Source organism: Protopterus annectens, chromosome 15.part0 (assembly GCF_019279795.1).
Source record: "Protopterus annectens isolate FY-2018-M chromosome 15.part0, PAN1.0, whole genome shotgun sequence".
NCBI lineage: Eukaryota > Metazoa > Chordata > Ceratodontiformes > Protopteridae > Protopterus > Protopterus annectens.
The window spans coordinates 396,611,064-396,634,991 of record NC_056749.1 but is presented as its reverse complement, the minus strand read 5'-3'; the positions used below and the strand labels follow the sequence as shown (position 1 = coordinate 396,634,991).

General features: G+C 42.0%; 1 protein-coding gene across 2 annotated transcripts in view; it reads right to left on the bottom strand.

Moving 5' to 3' along the window:
• HDX (highly divergent homeobox) overlaps positions 1-23,928 on the bottom strand; it is a 587,780-nt gene that overhangs the window by 122,346 nt on the left and 441,506 nt on the right. For both annotated transcript variants that reach the window (XM_044057137.1, XM_044057138.1), the window contains exon 7: positions 19,971-20,047. In XM_044057137.1, the coding sequence (XP_043913072.1) occupies positions 19,971-20,047 (77 nt within the window). The remainder of the gene's footprint in view (positions 1-19,970; positions 20,048-23,928) is intronic.

Genomic DNA, 23,928 nt, shown 5'->3' with positions numbered 1-23,928 from the left:
GGATGGGACCTCCTGATCAGAGTGATTAGGTCTTCGGCCATTTTGAGCATTTGTTTCTTAGGCATGGAGGCCTGTCCTGGAGAATGCTGTATTTGTTTCTTTGATTTTAAAGGAGGCTTAGACTTAGCTGAGGGTTTAATGCTTAACTGAGTAGGTCTGAAGACACCCTCTGAAGCTGTGGGTTGCTCAGCTACTCTGGATCCCTCTGAAAGGTTAGTCTTGGTAAGCTGAATAACTTGTGCGTCCGAAGGCCCAGCCATCTCCATGTGGGAGTCAGAGGCGGCCTGTGGTTCTACAGAAGCGGTCGTCAGGGGCTGCGAAGGCGCCTCGTTGAAAACCAGAGAACTGCAGACTGGCCTAGAAGAGGCTTCGTCGTCAGTTTTAGGCCTCGGATGCCTATCCTTGTCTTTGCGCTTTTTGTGTATTCTGGTCATCTGAAGTTCCGACGGCATGGTATAATTGAATTTTCTACCAAAATAATGTCGGGCAAAATCAAACTGACGTTTAATAGTGCGCTTGTTAAACCTTGCACAAAACCAACAACCAGTGACGTCGTGGTCTGGGCCTAGGCATGGGATACAATAGAAATGGAAATCCTTATGAGGTATTTGCTTCTCACAAAAAATACAGTTATTAACTTTTATTGACATTGGTATGAGGCAAGAAAAAGTTTTCCCAATGGGGTACTTAGCTTTGCAGAAGACTTCGGTTCTGGATTCGGAATGAAAATCTCAGGAGAAGGCCGACCGGCACTTGCGAACTGCTTTTGCTTCGGGCACTGCGCGGCAAGAAAGACTGAAGAAAATGGCGTCGGCTGCATCTTATCGCACTTGTCACACTGACGTCAGGGAGGAGGCAACAGTAACTGACGCCAGACCAAGACTTTGGAACTCAGGCCGACTGGGGAACCGCCTGACGGCAGGATAACCCAAGTATAATGACTGCAGCAGTGTAACACGATGAACATCTAGCACTACCGTTCCCAAGAACTGAGCAAGAGAAATACACTACTTGCTATAAAATGCACCTAACCTTGTACAATACTTAATCGAGACTGCTGACAGTGCTGAGACATAAGGAACTAACACTACAGTTCCCAAAATCCCCCATACATAAATAAAAAGAAAAGACCGTTGTGCAAGAGAAGTACACTACTGGCAGAACCGGAGCCCTTCTTAACATGAATATAAGACACTCAAAATGCACTTGAGTCATCACTCCTCACACTTGTAAAATGCACCTTGTACAATACTTGAGTGAGATGCTTCTTCTAAACTCTGAGGGCTTGAAAAAGGAGCAGATATGAAAATATATGTAATGTAAGCTTGTATCCAAAAGTTTCAAAAGTTACCACTCAGTTAAGTAATTATATTTTTTATATATTGTGTGTGCATGTATTTTACATATTTTTATATATATATATATATATATATATATATATATACACACACACACACACACGTATCACAATCAAGCAAAAAGCAGCAACTATAAGCCAAAGAAACAAATACGAACATCGTAATTCAAATGTGGATTGATGATTGACCTTTTTGTACTCTGAAAACATTTTGCCATTCAAATATCAATAACTTAGATGTGATGTATAAGAAATGCTTGCTTTAGTGTTTAGAGTGGTTTTATGTGTGTGTGTGTGTGTGTGTGTGTGTGTGTGTGTGTGTGTGTGTGTACATGTCATATCTACAAGGCATTGCGATAATGGGATAACAGAGTAGGTTGTGCCACAATATGGCATGTTACATTTGAAGAATTTTTCCGACAGTTACATTGTGTCCTTACTTGCACCATCTTTTAGATCATAATACATTTTCTGTGAAAGCTTTATGCATAGTATACTACTTCTCCTCCCCCCCCCCCGTAACCTTTCATATTTACCCTTCCAGTCAATCCCATAGTTTCTATTATCTGACTTTGCACTGCCATCACCTTCACTTCTTACCAAGACCATATGCAGGCTGAAAAAGACATGTATTGTCATTTAATTCTGCACCATATGCTTTTTAAACTAGTGTGCTCTGCAGATTCTGAGCATCAAATCCCCCTTTGTTTCTTATAACCGTGCCATGGAGAAACACAAATAATAAAAGAATAAGAAGTGCCCACTACGTGGAAAGCAGCTATTCTTTTTTTATTTCTAGTTGGCAATTGTTAGTGTTTAGAACTGCGAGGCATCCTGTCTGAAAATTTAATGCCCATCACTATATGTTCTAGCTGAATAAAAAGAGCGACCTTGCCTGCATTCCTAAATCGCTATGTATACTGAATAAACTCCCTGATAACATCTCCATTAATTTATGGATACTGTTACTGCCATGAAATGCCATGTTGCAGTGTAGAAGGCATTATATTTTTTTGCAGAAACTCAGAATACAGATTTGCGTTTGTTAGCTAAAAAAGCAGAAACCCTCATTTTAAAATAAGACAGCCTAGCTAATGTCTGGTGAGTCACAGCTCTTCGATATTTCAGACTCCGTGCATCTCATGCATATCACCTAATTTCTTTTGTAATAGAAGCTCTTGTTACACTAGTCGTGCCTTAAGGGACCGCCCAGAGACAAGTCTGTAATAAATTAAGCGAGGGTGATATGTCTCATCTTGTTTTATTACTGTGATATAAACTCGACTGATCTTGGCTTAATGGCCATGACACCGAAATTAACTCTGCTTGTGTGTGTGTGTGTGTGTGTGTGTGTGGGGGGGGGGTCAATTTGCTTACCCTTTTGGGAAACAAACTAAAAATATAAATGACCTGCTTCAGGTACTAAAGTCCAGCTGCATACATTTTAGTAGTATTTGCCACATAGGAAGCACTTACATTTAGAGCCTTAATAACATAAATAAAATACCTTACCATTCTGAAATCTGAATGTAATAGCAGCCACCACACAGTACACTTAAGTTTCCATTCTTAATAACAAAACACCATCTTTTTTTTTCTTTGCCTTACCTCAGCTGGAGCCAGGAGAAGAAAGAAGTGCAAACTGCAGTACCTATGTGAACTTGCACACCGCCAACCCCGAGGACCGGTAAATTAAAATTTAGTAATGGTTCGCTCACTGTCTGCCTCATGTTGACGTCATGACGCATGCCCTGTATGCTGCATGCGATGACGTCAGCAGCAGTTCCAAAAAAAATAAATAAATAAATTAAAAAAAAAAAAAAAAAATTCAAACCCCGGGAAATTAGGAAATTAAAGGGGCCACTCGGAAATTCGTGTTACCCCAATATTTTGCCCTCAAAACCGGTATTTACCGAGGAATTCAGTAAGGTTGAGAGGTATGGCTGACACAGAGTCAGTTAAGCAGCAGGTGTATTTCATGGACTCAATATTAACTGTCAGACTTTAGCAATGTGGCTCGTGTTTGGCCCTGCTTAGCTATGCGCAAAGATGTGTATCTTGCATGTGTATGCACTTTGTTAACTGTTGCACAAATCCGCTGCTTGGCGAGCTATGAAAATGTACACATTATGCTGTATTACTGTTGTTTACTGTCCATTCCCTTTGCATGACATGAAATTACATGTGTAAGAATTACAAACTGAGGGCCCTATCTAACAATACATACTTACAATACATTCATGTGTTGCCAACTCCCAAGTACTGCAACCCTGGTGTCTCAGTACTTTTTCCATACATATATCAACCACAGTACAAATGTAATATCAAATGTCTGCTATGCAATGCACATCAATCTGGTAATATGCAGAACTACAACTATTGACCCATATGCCTAATTACTTATCAGCAAGGCTAGGGAAGGAATCAGCATGGACCATATCCACATGGACATAGGTGACCTTCAATACACTTGACCCTACCCATTTTGTTTTTGTCAGGGGTAGCTCTAGCTTACTGAAGCTTGTGGACTTCTTGGATACTGATCCTATAGATCTGGATGAGGGAGAACAGGACATACCACTTATGCTGACTTATCCAAAGCCTTTGACACTATCCCCCCATTCATGTGTCATAGTGAAGAGCTCCCATGTAGGAATTAAGCCATACAGTAGTACAGGGATAGACAACTGGCTCACTGACATAACACACACTCCCAAAGTTGGGGACTATACCAGTAGCCAAATACTACTAGAATACCACAAGGATCTGTACTGGCCCCTCAGCTATTTGCAAACTAGTTCCCTGAAGCACAGGGAATTGTAGATGGTCTGTGGTTTACCAAGTTTTCAGATGACTGGTAACTGGATGCAATAATATAGCTTCTCCCAATGATGGTAACATATTATGGAAGGGGCTGCCACACACAAATGATTGGTGCCAAACTCAAGGACTGAATCTGAAAGCATACAATGGCTCATTGTCCTCTTTGGCAATGAAGTACCCCTGCTAACTATGACATACATAGCACCCCTCTAAGCTCAAACACAGTGTTGTTAGACTTGGGAACACATGTTTATAGCAATCTACACTCTCATCACTACATATCCATAGTGGTGACACACACATTCTGCATTGCCCTAATCATACATATCAACATCACATCCAAGACCAGAGTGGTCATAACTCTGTTGTACTCTACCCTCATCAGAACACTAATTGAGTACAATTCTCCCTTCTGTCTGTACCTCACCAGACACTTGCTACAACTGCAGAAAAAACAGGGTTGTGCCTGGGAGACTCCAGGGCCTAAAAACATGACAAACAAGGAAAGACTGAATGACATGTCAATGTACTCAGTATCATGAAGGCTGCTGAGCAGTGACCTATGCCTGCTCTACAGGAAATGCTGCACATCTGCAAATAAAATGGGACAAGAATAATTTGGCTCAGTGTTCTCAAACTAGCCTGTGACAAACAGAACATGCTGGGGAGACAGATATACCCCTGATGATTCACACTCCTCTGTAATAGGTTCCCAACTGCATGTAAATCAGTGCTTATCAATGATCCTGTTCAAGCGCAACCTTGACTACTCGTTGGGTGATTGTAAAGTCATCAATAGGGTGGCAATTATGTCTGTTATGGACAGGGCCAGTTGGTGCTGCTCACAAAATCGCTCTGCTAGAAATGACCATCCAACTTTGCTCAATAAAACTACATGTATTTTTTACACAGCTAGGCTTCTAAACACTGTAGGACCATTAGGCTAGTAGCCTCCTATGTACATATGAAGCTATGAGCACAGGTCTCCCAATATTTTGTCTCCCACATGGCCTGCTGATATCATGTACTATAAGTTCTCCTGCAGTCTTGTAAAAGTCACACTTATGCCATGGTGCTTGCGTAATGCACTGTGTTCTGTAGTCTGTGTACTTAGGTAGATGTTCTGTTCTCATTGCAGTCAAATAGGCCATGTGTGCATATGTGTGTGTGTATGTGTGTGTGTGTGTGTGTGTGTGTCTGTGTCTAGACAGAAGAGCAGAGGTGTGCATCCGATAGTTATGCTCCAATCCCATGGATTGACAGTATTTTGATGCTTGCACATGCCTACACATCCATTTCCTGCAGGTCTCCCAACATCTTCTCTCCAACATGCACTGCTGAAGTCATCCACTATAAGTTGGCCTCTAGTTGTGTAAAAGTCAGACTTATGCCATGGCACTTGCATAAAGTCCTGTGTTCTGTAGTCTATGTACTTAGGCATGGGTTCTTTTCTCAATGTAGTCAACTGTGAGTGAGTGAGTGAGTGAGTGAGTGAGTGAGTGAGTGTGTGTGTGTGTGTGTGAGCTGTTGCTTGACATTACAGACAGCATTAAACACCAGGATGTGGGACACTGCTATATTCTCCTCAACAGACACTGCTGAGGTCATCAGTTACATCAGATTTTTGGATATGCAGTACTCCCACCAGAACAAGGTCAGAAACTGGCCTGGAGGCCAGGCAAAAGTCACCTCATCCTATACAATAAAGATTACAGTGATATGGCTTTTAATCTATCCACATACATGATGGCATGGTTTGTAGGCCCTGTGTTTTCTTGCTGGGAAAGTGCTGGGGCCTCTCCAGCTGCTAAATGTGCCTGGTGAGATACAGGAAAAATACAGCATTATACTTTATTAGTGTTATGATGAGGTTTGACGACTGTGCTGTCATAGAATCCTAAAATCTCAATATGATGGTGTGACTTATAATGTGCACAACATAGGCTTTCAATACCTGTGTGTACACTCAGTGGTCAAAGTGCAGAGCACTATCTACATGTGTTCCTAGTGCTTGCATCACTGGGTTTCTGCATTGCAGGACTGCTGTCAATGCTGTGATTAACTCATTCCCTCCAGTACAGCTCTTTTGATTGTGCACCTTTAACTCCTAGTGGGTGTGGCTTGAGTCTTTAAAAAAATAAAGTTATCACCTTACAATTCTAACAAATACTCATTGACATAGGTCAAATATCAATACAATTGTGTTTGCCATCATGTATGCTTCAAGATAAAATATTCTGATACCTCATTATAGGGGCATGGTTTGGAATTTTTAATGCAAATATGAACAATCAATATTTGACGCCTAGAGGAGCAGTAGGCTAAAACGCAGATGCACCCTGTGGTACACTCGGCTGTAATGAGTTAACATGGAATTCCACTTTTCAAACAGACACTATTACAAACACACATCTCTGCATTTATTTGTAGATTGTGTGCCTTTGTCACCATTCAGTTATGTGTGTTAGCTCCTCCTGTACCATGTTATTACCACTGGTGGACTCAATGCTTGCACACAATATGCAAGAATCAGCAAACTTGGTAAGCCAAAGACCATACAGTTTAATCTGAACTGTCGAGAAACAGAGTTCAAACCACGAACGGCTAAGCACAGATCCCTGGAGTTTGCCAATAGTGACTGCTCTACTGGTACAGGATGACTCTCCAATTTTTACATGATGTGTTCTGTCAGTGAGCCAATCGGTTACCCATCAACTGATGTAAGGGTTAATCTCCAGCTTGGAAGTTTTCTCAATGATACCTGCATAGTGGATTGTGCGAAAACCCTAGGCCAAATCATGATAGGAAATATGCACTGGCTTACCTTCATCCATGCCTATCACACAGAATCAATACGCTGTGACAACATCACAGACCACCTATAGCATGACTCAGCACATATACCTTCCTGATAGGGTTGAATACATAGTTCAACATACCCTCCACACAGTCTATGTTCCCATACAAAGGTGTACATTAACATGCATCCACCTGAGTTGGGGGGACAGCACCTGATGCATGCATCTAAAGAGGCATCCTGACACTTGTCAGCTGGGAAATAGACAAATATATAATGGACCTCTTCTCCATGTACACTAGTAATATTCCAGATGTGAGCAACAGACCTGTGTGAGTTGCTAATGCTACATCAAGTCTGTTACATCTGATAGATGTCCTCAAAGAGGACACAGATGGCATGCATGATGGCAAAAGTATCATCTTGTGGAACTTGACTAGCTTAAGGCATTTGACAGAAATCCACACTGAGGTATTCAATAAACACTATCATATGTGGCAATAGACAGCTATATCACCAAATGGGAAGACCAGTGTATGACACAGGAGTGCCATCTCAATATGCTGAAATATGTGATTTGACCTACATGTCAGGTCCCGTGATCAGGTCGGTACATCAGGAGTATCTGCTAGGCCCTTTCCTGCCCATTAGTTAAGTGATGGACATCACAGATGACACACATATACTGTATCCAAACAGCTGCCTGAAGGACTACATACTGATGGCAATCATTGACTCCAACTGTGATATTAGTATAGCACAGACAGTATCACAAATACCAAAAACTGCTGCTACATCCATGACAACACCTGCATTGACAAGAAACATGGAGGGATATGTTGAATCAGGAAACAAACACCACCCAAGTGTAATGTGGGCATCACACCCTATAATCAGACCAATAGATGTGTGACCAGTGTCCTGGGGTAGATGGTAAGTGGTACATCCACCAGCATGTGGTCACAGTGCTGACTACTCCCTTGAATGTAACACAAGTACTGGGTACATGAAGGACGTACAAATCAGAGGCCATAATACTTTCATGGTTCCCAACCTTCATCACACCAATACATGTCTACAATGCTCTCTTCTTCATGTACCTCCCTACACATCTTCCAATGATGTGTAACTGAAGTGTAACATGTTTGTCACAGTGCAATGTCACATAGCTTATTGGCCTTACCTAGGTATTCTTTCTGTGGAACATACATGACTGTCTGATGATGCAGAACACCAATCAAGTTGTTACACCAGATGCATGTGTGCTACTTGTTCTGCTTATGCACACACTACATACATAGGTGTTTGACAACATTAATTGCATGTATATCATTTGTGACAGTGTGGATTGTGCTTTACATATACACATATATATATATATATATATATATATATATATATATATATATATATATATATATATGCCATGCACACAGGGCAATTAGACTGTACTGCCCATACTGTCACATACAGGTATAACAGTGTCCCTCCTCGCATACAGGTATAACAGTGTCCCTCCTAATACCTCCTGCAGATATTACAGTGCCAGAACAGTGTGAGTGACTACTTACCTTCATAGAGTGTGGGTGTATCATAATAGAAGTTGAAGTGTGTGTGTGTGTGTGTGTGTGTGTGTGTGTGTGTGTGTGTGTGTGTGTGTGTGTGTGTGTGTGTGTGTGTGTGTGCAGGCTCATCTCTTATCACTCCACATAACATAAGTTATGTCAGAGGCATGGGATTAGTGGCAGTATTACTCTGATATTATCCATGATTGTGGCTGGCTCTTGTAATGTTTTCCATGATCCTTTACCTGTGGCCATCTTGCTGGAGACCTCTGCTGAGACTACACTCATATTCAGGCATATCAGTTTGCACAGCTTCACAATATGCACCCTACCCCAATTGCATGTCAGATCCCTGATAGATGTCCTCTGCATTATCCATGTAAGGATACTTATCTCACACAGACATCCTCCCCATTGTTATGTCATCTTGTGTGACAGTCACATATAACACATGTTCACTGTACAGTCTGTACTGTACCATACAGATATGTGCTTGGTGTTGCTGGTACAATCATCTTCCAATGACATGCCCTCCTCTGCTGTACATGAGGGAGTTTTGCCTGTTCTCTTTCCCTGTGTTCATTTCTACAATTTATCTGTGTGTCCCTATTCAGTACATACACTTCCCCTGAGTCATCCTTTTACATAGCAGTCCATGTTATATTACAGATCATTAACACAGCTTCAGTACAGAATACTAGGAATGGAATATCACAATATTCTGCACTGTAGCTATACTGTCTTGTATTCCGTTTGGACCATACACTTCACATTCATACTTCTCAACAGTCCAGATATTCCCATGATGTCCAGATGTTTTTCTAATCAAATTTGTAGTTTTCTGCCAAATCACTGGGATGATCTCTGGAGTGACGGGACCCACTATTACATACTTTTGAGTGCATACCTCTCAACTGTCCTGATTTGTACAAAATGTCCATTTTTTTCTCACATATTTGTGATCTTTTCCTCATAACATTTTTGTTTTCTGGCACATCACTGGCATGTGATTGTGGAGTGAAGTCAGAAACTTATAGCTGACACTTGAGTTTCTAACGTCATGCTCTTTAGAAAATTCATGCTGATGTGCAACCTATTTATTCAATCAACTTTCTAATTTTGGAAGTGCAATATTAAAAATCTGTCCCTATTTTGGCCCTTTGTCCCCTCATTATGTATGCCTTTGTCCACATATCTTGCTCAAAGAGGATGACAGGTACATTTGAGTTTCATTCTACCACATCTCTTAAAAAGAATTGTATCGCCGTTCAGTTACACAGTTTCCTGGCTGGCAACACTGTTGCCAGCCACATAACTTAACTTAGGCATGCCATGTGTCATTAATATGCATTGCACACTACCTCTCACTGCACACCGTCACACAAACATGGAAACTTCATGTAGGCTCTGTGTGAAGCCTACACAGAAGTTACTGAATCCTGGGGACACTGTTTTCCAATGAAACCATTAAACTAGGTGGGGTAAGCAGTCTGAAACACAGACAGAAAAATATCTGTATGGACAGGAATTCTTACCTCTATAACATGCTACTGATTTATAACCAGCCCCTCAAGGAATCAGTTAGCAGTAGTAAAACTGACCATAACCGGCAGGACCAGGAAGAAAGTTTATCCAAAAATCCTGTCAATCTGACTGGATTTTTGAATAAACGTTCTTCTTGGTACTGCCAGTTGTGGTCAGTTTTACTACTACTAACCGATTCCACGAGGGGCTGGTTACTGTGTTTCCTTAGTTTTTTGGCATCTCCCATTCAACCTTTTGTTTTTAAGTTTATGCTACTGATTTATGGTCAGGAGCGGTAATATCATATGAACACACAAATTTGCTCGTTCTAGCTTGCACTTACAGGAAAAAAATGCAGTGAACATAGACAATCAGGAATGGCTCAACAGGATGGCATGCTGAAATTGAAGAGACATGTAGAGCTCACCAGAGAATACTTGAGAAACCACAGGATAAGCTTGAGACTGCTACTGGGGATTTGGAAGTCTGGTCTTCCCTGCTCAGCCTGCTACCACTATGACCCTCATAACTTGGACAAATGGTTTAATAAGTCTAGAGGTATTAATGTGATATGTAATCAAGTTTGTAACAGGAAACCAGAAACAAGAAGAAGAGAACAGCATTTCCCAGTTCCTCCAAAAAGCCAACAAAGAAATTTAAAAATGGTAATATTTTCAGACCTTTTCATGAAGGAGACGAAGCTGCTTTTGTACTCAGCACCACAAACTAAATTCACCTAAATCTAATAAAATGTTGCTAAGGAAATTTCCTAAACAATCCTGAAAGAGAATGGTCAGTATTTTTTTTTGTTCGTGTGAGAATGTGCATGTGTATATATATAACTAACATACATAGGTAAATATAGATATATGTCTATGTGTGCTTGTGTGTCGTGTGTCAGATGGATGTCAAGTAATCACTAAACATGAAACTTCCCCTCCTACAATCATGTAAGAAAAAAAGAAGTTATGTACTCACCATAACGTTCCATCTGAGTAGTTCTACTTCATTCGTCTTCAACCTGTGGGTACTGGATCTGAGCCAGCAACTTCACTAGCATCTGCTCCGAGCTCCAAGCTCCTCCCCTTACCCATAATATACCACCACTACCTTCCATCCCCCAGATCGAGTTTGCTGCAACTTACACTGAGAACCTGACTCAAAAAACACCTTACACACCTAAAACCAGCTATAAAGCTGTCCATATGGTAAGGCCAGGGGAAAGGAGGGAGGGACGGTTGAAGACAAATAAAGTAGAACTACTCAGATGGAACATTATGGTGAGTACATAACTTCTTTATCTGAAGTAGTTTACTTCATTTGATCTTTAACCTGTGGGACAGAGTCCCCAACTACTAAAATACCTTGGTGGCCCTCAAAGAAGGACAATCTGGAGCATCGCAGAACCAAGGGATGCTCTCCTTCTAGATATCAAATCCGATTTATAGTGAGAAATAAAGGTATGAGATGAGTACCTAGTAGCCACAGAACAAATATCGTCCAATGATACTCTCAACCAAAAGGCTGCAAAAGTAGCCATGGACCTAGTCAAGTGAGCTTTAACCTGACCCGGAGGAGACAAACCTTTATCCTTGTAGATCTGAAGGATACATACGGAGATCCACCTAGCAATGGTAACCTTGGAGATAGGGTTACCTGAAAAAGGTTTAGAAAAGGACACAAACAATTGGTCAGATTTGCAAAAGGTTCTAGTCCTGTGTAAACAGAATTGCAACTGTCTATGAACATCCAAAAAGTGCAGCTTGCATTCCATTTTGTTTGTAAAATTCGGGAAGAAAACAGGTAAATTGATAGTTTGACTGATGTTAACCTCTGATGCTACTTTTGGGAGAAAGGAAGGAGTGGTGCGAAGGTAAACCCTATCCTTATGGAAAATCCTGCATGGAACCTTGACAGACAATGCTTGCAGTTCTGAAACCCTTTTAGCAGAGGAGATAGCCACTAGAAATGCTGTTTTCCAAGACAAAAACTTAAGGTCCGTGGTTGCTGCAGGTTCAAATGACGGAGCGACCAATGCTTGAAGAACCATAGTAAGGCCCTGTGGGGGAATAGGATCTTTGACCGGAGGACATAAGAGGAAGGTACCTTTGATAAAGGTTCTACACAATCTGGAAGAGGCTAAAGAAGCAGAATTCTCACCCACATGAAAATGAGAAATGGCAGCTAGCTGAACCTTGATTGTAGACGAGCTAGCCCCTTGTTGAAAAATATTCACCAGAAAATCTAGAATAACCGGAACAGGAGCCGTGAAAGGATCTAAACTCCTTTGAGAAGCCCAAAAGAAAAACGTTTGGATTTGCTACGATAAACCTTCCTGGTGGATGACTTATGAGCTGCCACCAGAATAGACCTGAACGAAGAAAACAATCCAGGAGTCCTAGCAATTAAGGGAACTGGAGCAGCCAATTTGTGAGCCACAGACTGTCCAGAGTTGGATGAGGGACCCTCAAGGGGTGTGAAATGAGATCCTGAATGGGATCCAAGATCCAAGGTGGAGCTATAAGATGAGATCAAAGAAAGGGAAACCATACCTGGCGAGGCCAAAGCGGGGCAATGAGGATCACTTTGCTCCCCAGCAGGCAACCTTTCTGTAGAAACTTCAGAATAAGAGGTACAGGAGGTTAAGCATACAGAAGACCGGGAGGCCAAGCATGGACTAGAGCATCTCTGGGGGACTCCCCCGACAGGGGGTTCAGAGCGAAGAACTCGCTGCACTTCGCGTTGGAAAGAGATGCGAAGAGATCGCAGCAAGGCCAACCCCACTCTAGAAAGATCTGCTCCGCTACTGAAGGATTCAGAGACCACTCGTAAGGCATCAGAATAGTGCGGCTTAGTCTGTCTGCTAGAATATTGGACCATTTCGGAATATGTGTTGCTATCAGAAAACGACCGGTGGAAATCGTCCATTCCCAAACTCTCATAGCCTCGTGACAAAGGGGGTAAGATCTGGTCCCTCCCAGTTTGTTGATATACCAGACCACTGACATGTTGTCTGACTGGATTGCAATGGTTTCCAGAGGTAGAAAGGCATGAAGGGCCTGCAACGCTAAAAGGACCGCTCTCAAGTCTAGGACGTTTATATGCAAACTGGTCTCAATAGGGGACCACATGCCTTGGACTGTCTTTCCTGAACAATGCCCCCCTCACCCTAGTTGGGAGGTGTCCATGGTCACTGTGGCTTGGGCAAGAACTGGAACAAAAGGTCGTCCCTCCAGAATTTCCGAAGAATGCATCCACCAAAGAAAGGACGATCTGCAGACTCTGCTGAGGTGTATTGGATGTGACAATGGAAGATCCAACAGGGACCACTGCACCGCTAGAGTCCACTGTAGTAGTCGCATATGTAACTGAGCACATGGAAGAAGTGTTATGGTCTCTGCCATAGAACCTAGGGACTTCAAAATAGATTCTGCTGAGGGAAGGTGAGAATGGTAAATGAAGGCAACCTGCATCCTTAGGTTTCGAACTCTCTCCGTGGTCAGGAAGATTTTTGTATGTAGCATGTCTATCTGTGCCCCTATGTATTTTATCACCTGGACAGGATTAAGAAGAGATTTGGCTGTGTTGATTGTAATTCCTAAGTGGAGTGCTAGCTTTAGAAAATAATCTCTGGTCGAACAAAGTAGACGCTTGGTGGGAGCAGTAAGGGGCCATTCATCTAGGTAAGTGTAGACCTGAACTCCCTGAAGCCTCAGGTGAGCCGCTACTACTGCCATCACTTTGGTGAACACTCTGGGGGCTGTGGTGAGACTAAAGGGTAGGGCTCGGAATTGATAATGATTGGCTCTTAGCCAGAAGCGAAGGAACCTCCTGGAGCTTCTGTGCATCTTTACGTGATAGTAAACATCCTGGAGGACGAACGAGCACATCCAGTTGCTCTCTTGCAGGTACGGCATGATGGACTGTAAAGTGACCATCTGGAACTTTTCTTTGGCAACTGACAGGTTCAGATAGATAGGTCCAGAAAGTCCCCCGTTTTCTTTGGCACCAAAAAGAACCTGGAGTAGATGCCCAATCTGGACTGATCTGGGGGGATGGGTTCGATGGCTCGTTTATCTAGCAGCTTGGAGATTTCTCTTGCTGCTGCCTCCCTCTGTGTGGGTGGTATGTCCGGGAGGTATTTGAAAGGTGTGGGAGAAACCAGAAATGGGACTGAATAGCTTTTGGAAATTATCTGAAGCACCCAACGGTCTGATAACACAGACTCCCATGCTGCCAGGTGCAATGACAGGTGACCCCTGACTGGCTCCAGAGCAGTCACGCAACCCCTCAGGGTTGCTGCGTGGGCCTGTCCGAGGAAAGTACTCGAGAGCCAAAATTCCTCGGACCCCCTCTGCCGCTGGGCTGGCATCTATCCTGTCTGCATCTGCCTCTAGGGGAAGAAGAGTCTTGAGTGTCCCCGGAATACTGAGACTTTCAGAACCACATCTTCTTTTGCCCTCGGTGATTTCGAGAAAAGGATCTTTGAGGGTTCAAGAAGCGGATTCCGAAGGCAGACAGTGTCTTCCCATCTTTCTCACTCTGGAACAATGCGTCTCAGACGGTATTACCAAAAAGGGTAGAACTGTCATAAGGTGCGTTCACAAAAGATGCCTTGAAGGGTTTCATGAACTGACATAGTCTGAGCCAGGTGTTATGCCTCATGGACACGCTGGACCCAGCAGCCCTAGCCGCTCCTTCAGTAGCATGTGAGAGGAGTTGCATGGATGTGTTTGAAAGTGATGTCAAGGTAGCCATTCTCACGGAGAACATGGCTCTGTCCTCCTGCGACATGGACTTTGGGGGAGACTCAGCGAGTTCCTTAACTAGGTTGCACTGCAGTCTAGAAACGTGGGCCAAATAGTTCAACTTCCTGATAGAAGAGGTCGATGATGCATAAACCCGCTTCCCTAGGCAGTCCATCATTCTAGACTCACGATCAGGGGGATGGACCGAGGAACTCTCCTGGGCTAGTTCCTTTTTGGTGGCGGCTGCTACCACCATAGCGTCCATAGGATTTATTCTACACTGGTCTGTCTGTAGGGGGGCTCAAAATTTTGTCTGGGCATTTAGGGATTAGTTCCACAGTGTCCGTCTTCTTCTAAGCCCATGAGGTGACCAAGTCCACCAAGAGATCTGTGAGAGGGGACACCCAGGAAGTAAACCGGCCCATGCCGAAAGCCTCCAGGAACACAGACTCGTCCGAGGAAGATTTTGGGGCAGACCAACCTCCCCGCTGGAGTAAGATTTCCATGATGTCTCCAAAGGAGATATCCTCGGGAGGTGATTTGGGGGAACCTTTCCAGTCATCCAAATCCGTGTCCGCAGTGAGGGACTCCGGGGAGTTCAAGTGCCTCCTCTTGCATGTATGCTTGCAAGGTACCTCTCCGGTGGGGCTTTCCGGAGGGAACTCGCAAACCACTTGTTCCCCCCCCCCCCCCAGAATCTCTTTATTTAAATTTTCTTTTTTCAAATAATAACAACAATACGGTAACTCAAAAACACAAATAAACAATACAAATACCTATCTAAAGAAAACAGACAACAATCTCGTTTCGAGAAAATTATGCACATATATATATATATATATATATATATATATATATATATATATACATACATACACACACACACAATAATACTTTACTTGACGATGCTTGCAAGGTACCTCTCCGGTGGGGCTTTCCGGAGGGAACTCGCAAACCACTTGTCCCCCCCCCCCAGAATCTCTTTATTTAAATTTTCTTTTTTCAAATAATAACAATAATACGGTAACTCAAAAACACAAATAAACAATACAAATACCTATCTAAAGAAAACAGACATCAATCTCGTTTCGAGAAAATTATGCACATATATATATATATATATATATATATATATATATATATATATATATATATATATATATACATACACACACAATAATACTTTACTTGACGATGTAGTGACGTCTTGTGTATATATTGCAAACCACTTGTTCCTAAGGCACTGTATGAGCACATCCACTCATGCACAAATCATGCCATCCCAAATAGAACCAAGATGCTCTCCTCCAAAAAAAGGAAGCCAATCTGGTGGTCCCCTGCCATAAACAAACTTTACAACAAAAGGAAAAAAACTGTTGCAGAAAAGAGGAAATTCTCAGGATGCAAAATCTCCCTTACCAGCCTCAGTAAGAAGCTGAGATCTCTCATAAAATCCTCCAAAGCTAGTTACGAAAATAAAATTGCCTAATATTCCAAAGACAACCACAAGGCATTCTATAACTATGTCAAGAATCTAAATGGCAATGCTCAGATCTGCTCTGAGCTACAGCAGAATGGTATTAAATATACTGATCCCAAGGATATTGCCAATATCCTGGCAGATCAATTCAGTGCCAACTTCACCCCACTCTCACCCCCTAAATGGCCCGTCTCAATACTGGAAGACTGCCAAATTCCGGTAATAACGGCCACACAGGTAAAAAAACGCACTCTCCAAAGCTAAGAATACAGCATCCATGGGACCAGATGACATCCCGGGCTGTGTACTACATGAACTTCAAAATGAACAGGCACCTCACCTAAGTGTCATGTTTAATCATACCCTCACCTCAGGCTTTGTGCCCACTGAGTGGTGCACAGCTACAGTTATCCCACTCCACAAGGGGGGATCCACCTTGGATCCCGGGAACTACCGCCCCATCAGTCTGACGAGCCTGATCTGCAAGGCCATGGAACGTATTATCATGGAACTTATAAACAAAGACATTGGCAACCTTAAAACACTGGACTCCACCCAGTTTGGGTTCGTGAAGGGCTGATCTTGTCTCCTGAACCTGATTGACTTCTTTGAATCAGTCTCCGGAGCCGTGGGCGAGGGTAAGGCAATCTACACAGCCTATCTGGACCTTGCCAAGGCCTTTGACATGATCCCTCACTTTGGAATCATAGATAAACTTGCTAAGCTGAGCATTAATCCCTACATCACTCGATGGGTTGCCAACTGGCTTACTGACAGAACCCACACTGTAAAAGTAGCTGACTCCAAATCCAGCTCCAGACAAGTGACAAGTGGAGTACCTCAGGGTTCAGTCCTGGGACCTCTCTTGTTTGGCATCTACTTCTCTGAAGTACAGGCCAACACTAAGGGACTCTGGCTAAAAAAGTTTGCAGATGGCTGCAAACTGGGAGCCATTATTGAATCCCCAAATGATGTGGATACTCTACAAAAGGGCCTTACAGAAACAGATGCTTGGTGCCAGAGCCATGGGCTCAAGCTCAATGCCAAGAAATGTACAGTTATCCCCTTTGGGAAAAAACATGTACCCGTGAATTATCACATAGGTGGCAGTACACTAAACACCGAAAGTGTGATAAGAGACTTAGGGACACAAGTGGACAGTGGTCTCACCTTCAATAACCACATCATCACAACAGTCAGGAAATCCTTCTATGTGGCATACCTCATCATTAAGGGCTTTTCATCCAGAAAAAAGGAGGTCATTGTCCCACTGTACTCATCCCTCATTAGACCCGTTATAGAATACAACGCCCCATTTGGTATGTACCTCTCAAGACATCTGCAACAACTGGAAAGGCCGCAGAAATACCTCACTAAAAGAATAACAGGCCTAAAGCAGATGCCCTATGCTGACCGCCTTAAAAAACACCAGCTATACTCTGTCGCATATCGTCTACTCCGAAGTGATCTCTGCTTAACATACAAGGCCATGTCAAACCCAGAGCTGTTGGACATGCTACACTTAAAGAAATCCCAATCCCTCAGAGCCACATACTCCAGGGATCTAAATCTTGCCATCACAATAAACAAAACATGCTGGAGGGATAGGTTCCTGACCCAGAGACTATCCAGACTCTGGAATAGACTGCCCAGACATGTCAAGCAAAGTGCCTCTTTGGCCCTCTTCAAAAGGAACCCTGATGACTGGATGGGAGAAAGGAAATTCACCCTGGGGATCACATCAGTCGCCCTGCTAGACAGAGGTCCAGGGAAGTAAATAGTGTGGGAAGAAATAGCCAGGGAATTGTTATGGCTAGGCTTGTATAGGCCATAGGGCCGATAGCCTAGTACCAGTCTATGAACCTCACGGGGAACCGCCTGGGACTCCTCGAGCATGGGCTGTCCCCTCTGGTAAAATGATGGGATTCGCACACAAAGCAGAGGGAGTCAGGGTAGAGTCTGAAGATATAGTCAGGGGCCTCGATCCAGTGGAGAGAACCCTTTCTACAATGAACGCCGAGGGAGAATTAGCTTCCTGGGACACCAGTAAGGGAACTCCCTGGATCAGAAGTGAGAATCGGTGTCAGGCCTGAAGTAGGCGGCGCTCCAAGGGGGGAAACTTGACCCGACAACGTCGGAACCAATGGAAAAAATTCCACCCCCTTGGATCCGACACCCAGGCTCCAGCTCCAAGAGTCACTCAGATCCAAACTTGTCAGATCCAACATGCTCCAGGCAGCTGCCGGCATTGAGGAAACAGGTACCGTCGGTGCCGAGCCCCTAAGGCCATCCTCGGATCCATGCACTCTGAAACCGGGGGTTGGATCGGAGAAGGAGATATTATTGTAAAGAAAGAAGGGAAGTAAGCTTCCCCCCTCAAGAGGGGGCTGGCAAGACTCCCATTTGAATGTGTATACGAATGAACAACCGTATCATTTTATCCATGTTGACTTCAGAAAGGCTGCGGGTGGACTGCGACGAAGCCATGGACTCCAACCTGGCGGGTCGAGGAACTGAGGCTCTAGAGAGTGGTTGGGGCTCCTCTGGCTCTGGAGAAAATCTAGGAGATTGGAGCCGAGGGAGTCACGGTGTCTAGACTGACTCTTAGCGGGAGTTCCTGATGGAACTGAAAGGTCCAGGGACCGCTTTCTATTTTCTGGACAGTGCTCTCTCTCCTTCTCTCTGCCTTTTCTGCGATCTGCTTCCGCAAGCTTAGAAGTAGGAGGATGAGTCCCAGCCTGAGAGGGAGGAGAAGGAAGGACAAGAGTAGAAGGAGAGGTGGCCACAGCAACAGCTGTGACCGAAGCAGAAGAGGAGGCGGTCGCCTCCATAGAAGGTAGCAGGCCCTTCAAAGCTGAGGGCGCGTGGGTTAAAACCCACGCAAATATAACAGTCTGCGTTCAAATGGGCCGCACCCAAACACAGCATGCAAAGAGTGAGGCCATCAGCAGGTGACAATTTGTGGCCACACTCAGTGCACCTCTTAAACACTTGCTTGGGAAGATCTGCCATGTCTCACTACAAGAGTAAACATTTAAACAAATGTAAACAAGTTATTTAAAATAACTTTCACAACACATGACACTCACCACACACTCAGACAAGCACACAGATGGGGGAGGGGAAGACAGCTATACACTAAAACTAACTAACTACCTAAAAGCTAAGAAAAAACGCTTTAACTCAACACACCAGCGAGGGGAGGAGGAGAGGAAACCCACTAACAAGTACACACACTCAAAAAATGCTAATAAAGACAGAAACCCAACTCACAATGTTAAGCTCAGAATTACGATGCTTAGCTAGCAGCGGCAAACGAGATCTAGGGGATGGAAGGTAGTGGTGGTGTATTATGGGTAGGGGGAGGAGCTTGGAGCTCGGAGCAGATGCTAGTGAAGTTGCCGGCTCAGATCTGATACGAATCCGGTACCCACAGGTTGAAGATCAAATGATGTACACTACTTCAGATAGAAATTACTATCAGTCTGAAAAGAAAGTAAAGTAATTGAAAGTCTTATTGTAAGGGGTAGTAATAAAAAACCTGAAGTGAGAAATGGGCAACGAGGATATTGAAATGTCGGCTTCTGAATATGTATCTTCAAAATCACAGTTCTTTGAAAACTTAAAGATTCAGAATGGTAGGGAAGTTAATTGATGTTTGAAAAGCAGTACATACCACATTAACAGCTGATGTCACATTACGATCATTCTGTTCTCTATCATCATCTCGTTGAACTAATTCACTGGATTCTTCTGTGAGAAAAAAAAACACCTTTATTCATCTAAAATGAACACAGAAAAAAAGACACGTTTCAAACCATAATTCATAACAAACGGATGGGTTAAAATGAAGAACAATTTAAGTGATTATACTCAGCTTGTTAAAAACAATGTGACTAATATAAAATATGAGGGGAGTTCTCAAACTGGTTTGGCAACCTTAGTAGATACAAATATTTACCATGAAGAATTCTGTGCTATCATATACAAGCACTGACAAGACTATCTGCTCAAGAAGACAAAAATACACAAAGGGATTGAGCAGCAAAACTAAGTCTATCAAAGCTCTAGATCTGTACTCTGTTGGACCAAATTTTGTAAATCATACAAAAATGTCCTGAACAAAAAAAGATACTCAAGACATCTTTTTATAATTTAAAGACTGCATTTTTTGAGTAAAGCAAACCCTCCTATGCCTTTCATACAGAAGGTTTAACCCCCCTGCACCTCTGCATATACTAAAGTCACTTCTGAGATCACGACACCTGTGACAGCAAAATCCTGAACAGTGACCTAGTAAGAGGAATTTGCAATTTGGCCAATTATGTTTTATTGCAAAACTGATCATGGAAATGTTTGACTTCCTTCTCAATTACACCTGGGAAGTCTTCTCCAAAACAAAAACACACTACTGAATACTTCATTCCTTCTCAATTACACCTGGGAAGTCTTCTCCAATACAAAAACACACTACTGAATACTTCATTCCTTCTCAATTACACCCGGGAAGTCTTCTCCAAAACAAAAACACACTACTGAATACTTCATTCCTTCTCAATTACACCTGGGAAGTCTTCTCCAAAACAAAAACACACTACTGAATACTTCATTCCTTCTCAATTACACCTGGGAAGTCTTCTCCAAAACAAAAACACACTACTGAATACTTCATTCCTTCGCAATTACACCTGGGAAGTCTTCTCCAAAACAAAAAACACACTACTGAATACTTCATTCCTTCTCAATTACACCCGGGAAGTCTTCTCCAAAACAAAAACACACTACTGAATACTTCATTCCTTCTCAATTACACCCGGGAAGTCTTCTCCAAAACAAAAACACACTACTGAATACTTCATTCCTTCTCAATTACACCCGGGAAGTCTTCTCCAAAACAAAAACACACTACTGAATACTACATTACTTCTCAATTACACCTGGGAAGTCTTCTCCAAAACAAAAACACACTACTGAATACTTCATTCCTTCTCAATTATACCCGGGAAGTCTTCTCCAAAACAAAAGCACACTACTGAATACTTCATTCCTTCTCAATTACACCCGGGAAGTCTTCTCCAAAACAAAAGCACACTACTGAATACTTCATTCCTTCTCAATTACACCCAGGAAGTCTTCTCCAAAACAAAAACACACTACTGAATACTTCATTCTTTCTCAATTACACCTGGGAAGTCTTCTCCAAAACACAAACACACTACTGAATATTTCATTCTTTCTCAATTACACCTGGGAAGTCTTCTCCAAAACAAAAACACACTACTGAATACTTCATTCCTTCTCAATTACACCCAGGAAGTCTTCTCCAAAACAAAAACATACTACTGACTACTTCATTCCTTCTCAATTACACCTGGAAAGTCTTCTCCAAAACAACCAAAAAACAAGAGGTGAAGCTGTGAAAAACAACTGTAAAACTCCCAAAACAGCTCCGGGGATGGTGCCAATGAATATCCAAGAACCAAGTAGTAAAGCACTAAAAACAACCTTCTTTATTAACGCTGTGGTTACCAAAGTAAAGACACGTTTTCGTTGCTAAATGCAACTTCTTCAGACAATGTAAAACTGACAATGCTTAGTTTAAATACATCCAAATTAATCACATGTTCATCCAATTAAAAATTAAAGCTGTAGATTTTATAACAGCTATTACGTACAACATTGCATTTGTTCTACTAATGTACCAAAAATGTATACACAGGTGTGCCAACATAGCATGTAAAAGCTAACATAGGTCACTAGTATTCTTGAAACAAACACAGTGTGATACTATGTGAATTTAAAAACAATATTAAAAACTCTAAATATAAGAGTATATCTATGCTATACTGGCCTTGAGTTTTAATATAGGCTTGATGGAAATATAATCGTTTAAACCCGGTTTTTTATTTGAATCCAGGGAAATTTGCCAATGAGTCTCCTTTTGTTCCAGCCTTGCCTGCCATGGTCCCCCCCTAGGGTCCTTTTCTATACTCTCCAAGACAAAAAATCTGTAACTGGCTGTGGGACAAACCAAAATGACTACTTCATTCCTTCTCAATTACACCCAGGAAGTCTTCTCCAAAACAAAAACACACTAATGAATACTTCATTCCTTCTCAATTACACCTGGGAAGTCTTCTCCAAAACAAAAACACACTACTGAATACTTCATTCCTTCTCAATTACACCTGGGAAGTCTTCTCCAAAACAAAAACACACTACTGAATACTTCATTCCTTCTCAATTACACCTGGGAAGTCTTCTCCAAAACAAAAGCACACTACTGAATACTTCATTCCTTCGCAATTACACCCGGGAAGTCTTCTCCAAAACAAAAACACACTACTGAATACTTTAGCTTCTTCCCTCGACATCGAAACTTTGAAAATATATCAAGTTGTCAAACAAGGCAAATGTGTGTGTGGACATATAATACTATAATGAATCTGAGAATTACTTAAAGTACAAAAATACACTGCTGAATCCACTTATACAAAATTTAAAAATAATGAATGTCACAAAATTTGTAAAAGAAATGTTTGTGTGTTTTCTGAAAAATCAACAGTTAGAACAGTATGGCAAAACTTTGCAAATACATCAATATGTTAGTCAAAGTAACATCTACATCTCAGCAATTTTCTAGTTAAGCATTATTTAAACTATTTTAAGTACAAGATGTATTTATAGTTTGTTGTACACAACAAAATCATAACCTATCATACTGTAGTAAGCACAAATCACACTTAAGAAATGTGGAAGGGAATATTTTTAGTTTAAAATGGTCTTAAACCACACACAGCATATCTTTTTAGTAACTAATACCACTGATTTATGTTCTAAACTTCATTAATGACTCTGGGAAATAAAAGTGCTGTAATGTTTCACTTACAGTGAACATTTAATTTAACTTAGCATTACAGTTAACTAGTGTGGTACTCGGTGAATGAATTATTTAAATGAAAAAAAAGCTGCTGATTATGAAGTGAATGGCACAAAGTGTTATTTCAGCTGGACATTTCATCGAAGGAGTAGTTCATCTTACAAGTGTACTGTGCTCTACAAGGTTTCCTCACTGAAAACCAGATCTGTCTATGTAATAGCTTCACAGCTCACTTTACAACATATCTTCTCTCTTCAAGTACATCAAAACTGCTCTGGATATTAAAAGTACTCACTTGAATTTAACTACTCACTTCTTAGGATAATAGAAAATACAAGGCAACTGAGACACTGCAACAAAACATGTTGCTATTATCCATTCTTAGACTGCACCTCCTTCGTAAAAAGATAGATCCGTTAAAGCATGGGTGAATTTGTGAATATCCATCCAATTATCCAGTTCCCGTCAGAATGAAAATAGTGTATCACACTGCTCAATTTGGAAAGTACTGTGTAATGCATCCATCTCTCCAGCATGATTTATTTGTATTCTGGTGAAGATTTAGATCCCTGTTTTTTTTTATATTTGTTGCACTATTTGATTTGTGAAAATACAAGAGATTGAGGACCATTAGGTTCCTAATGGCATGGAAAGCAGGTAGAGAAACAGTTCCTGGCAGATTCAGCTGCATTTTCACTGGCAAAATGATTTCATCTTCAAATATCCATATTGACTTCTAACAAACATTTTCAAC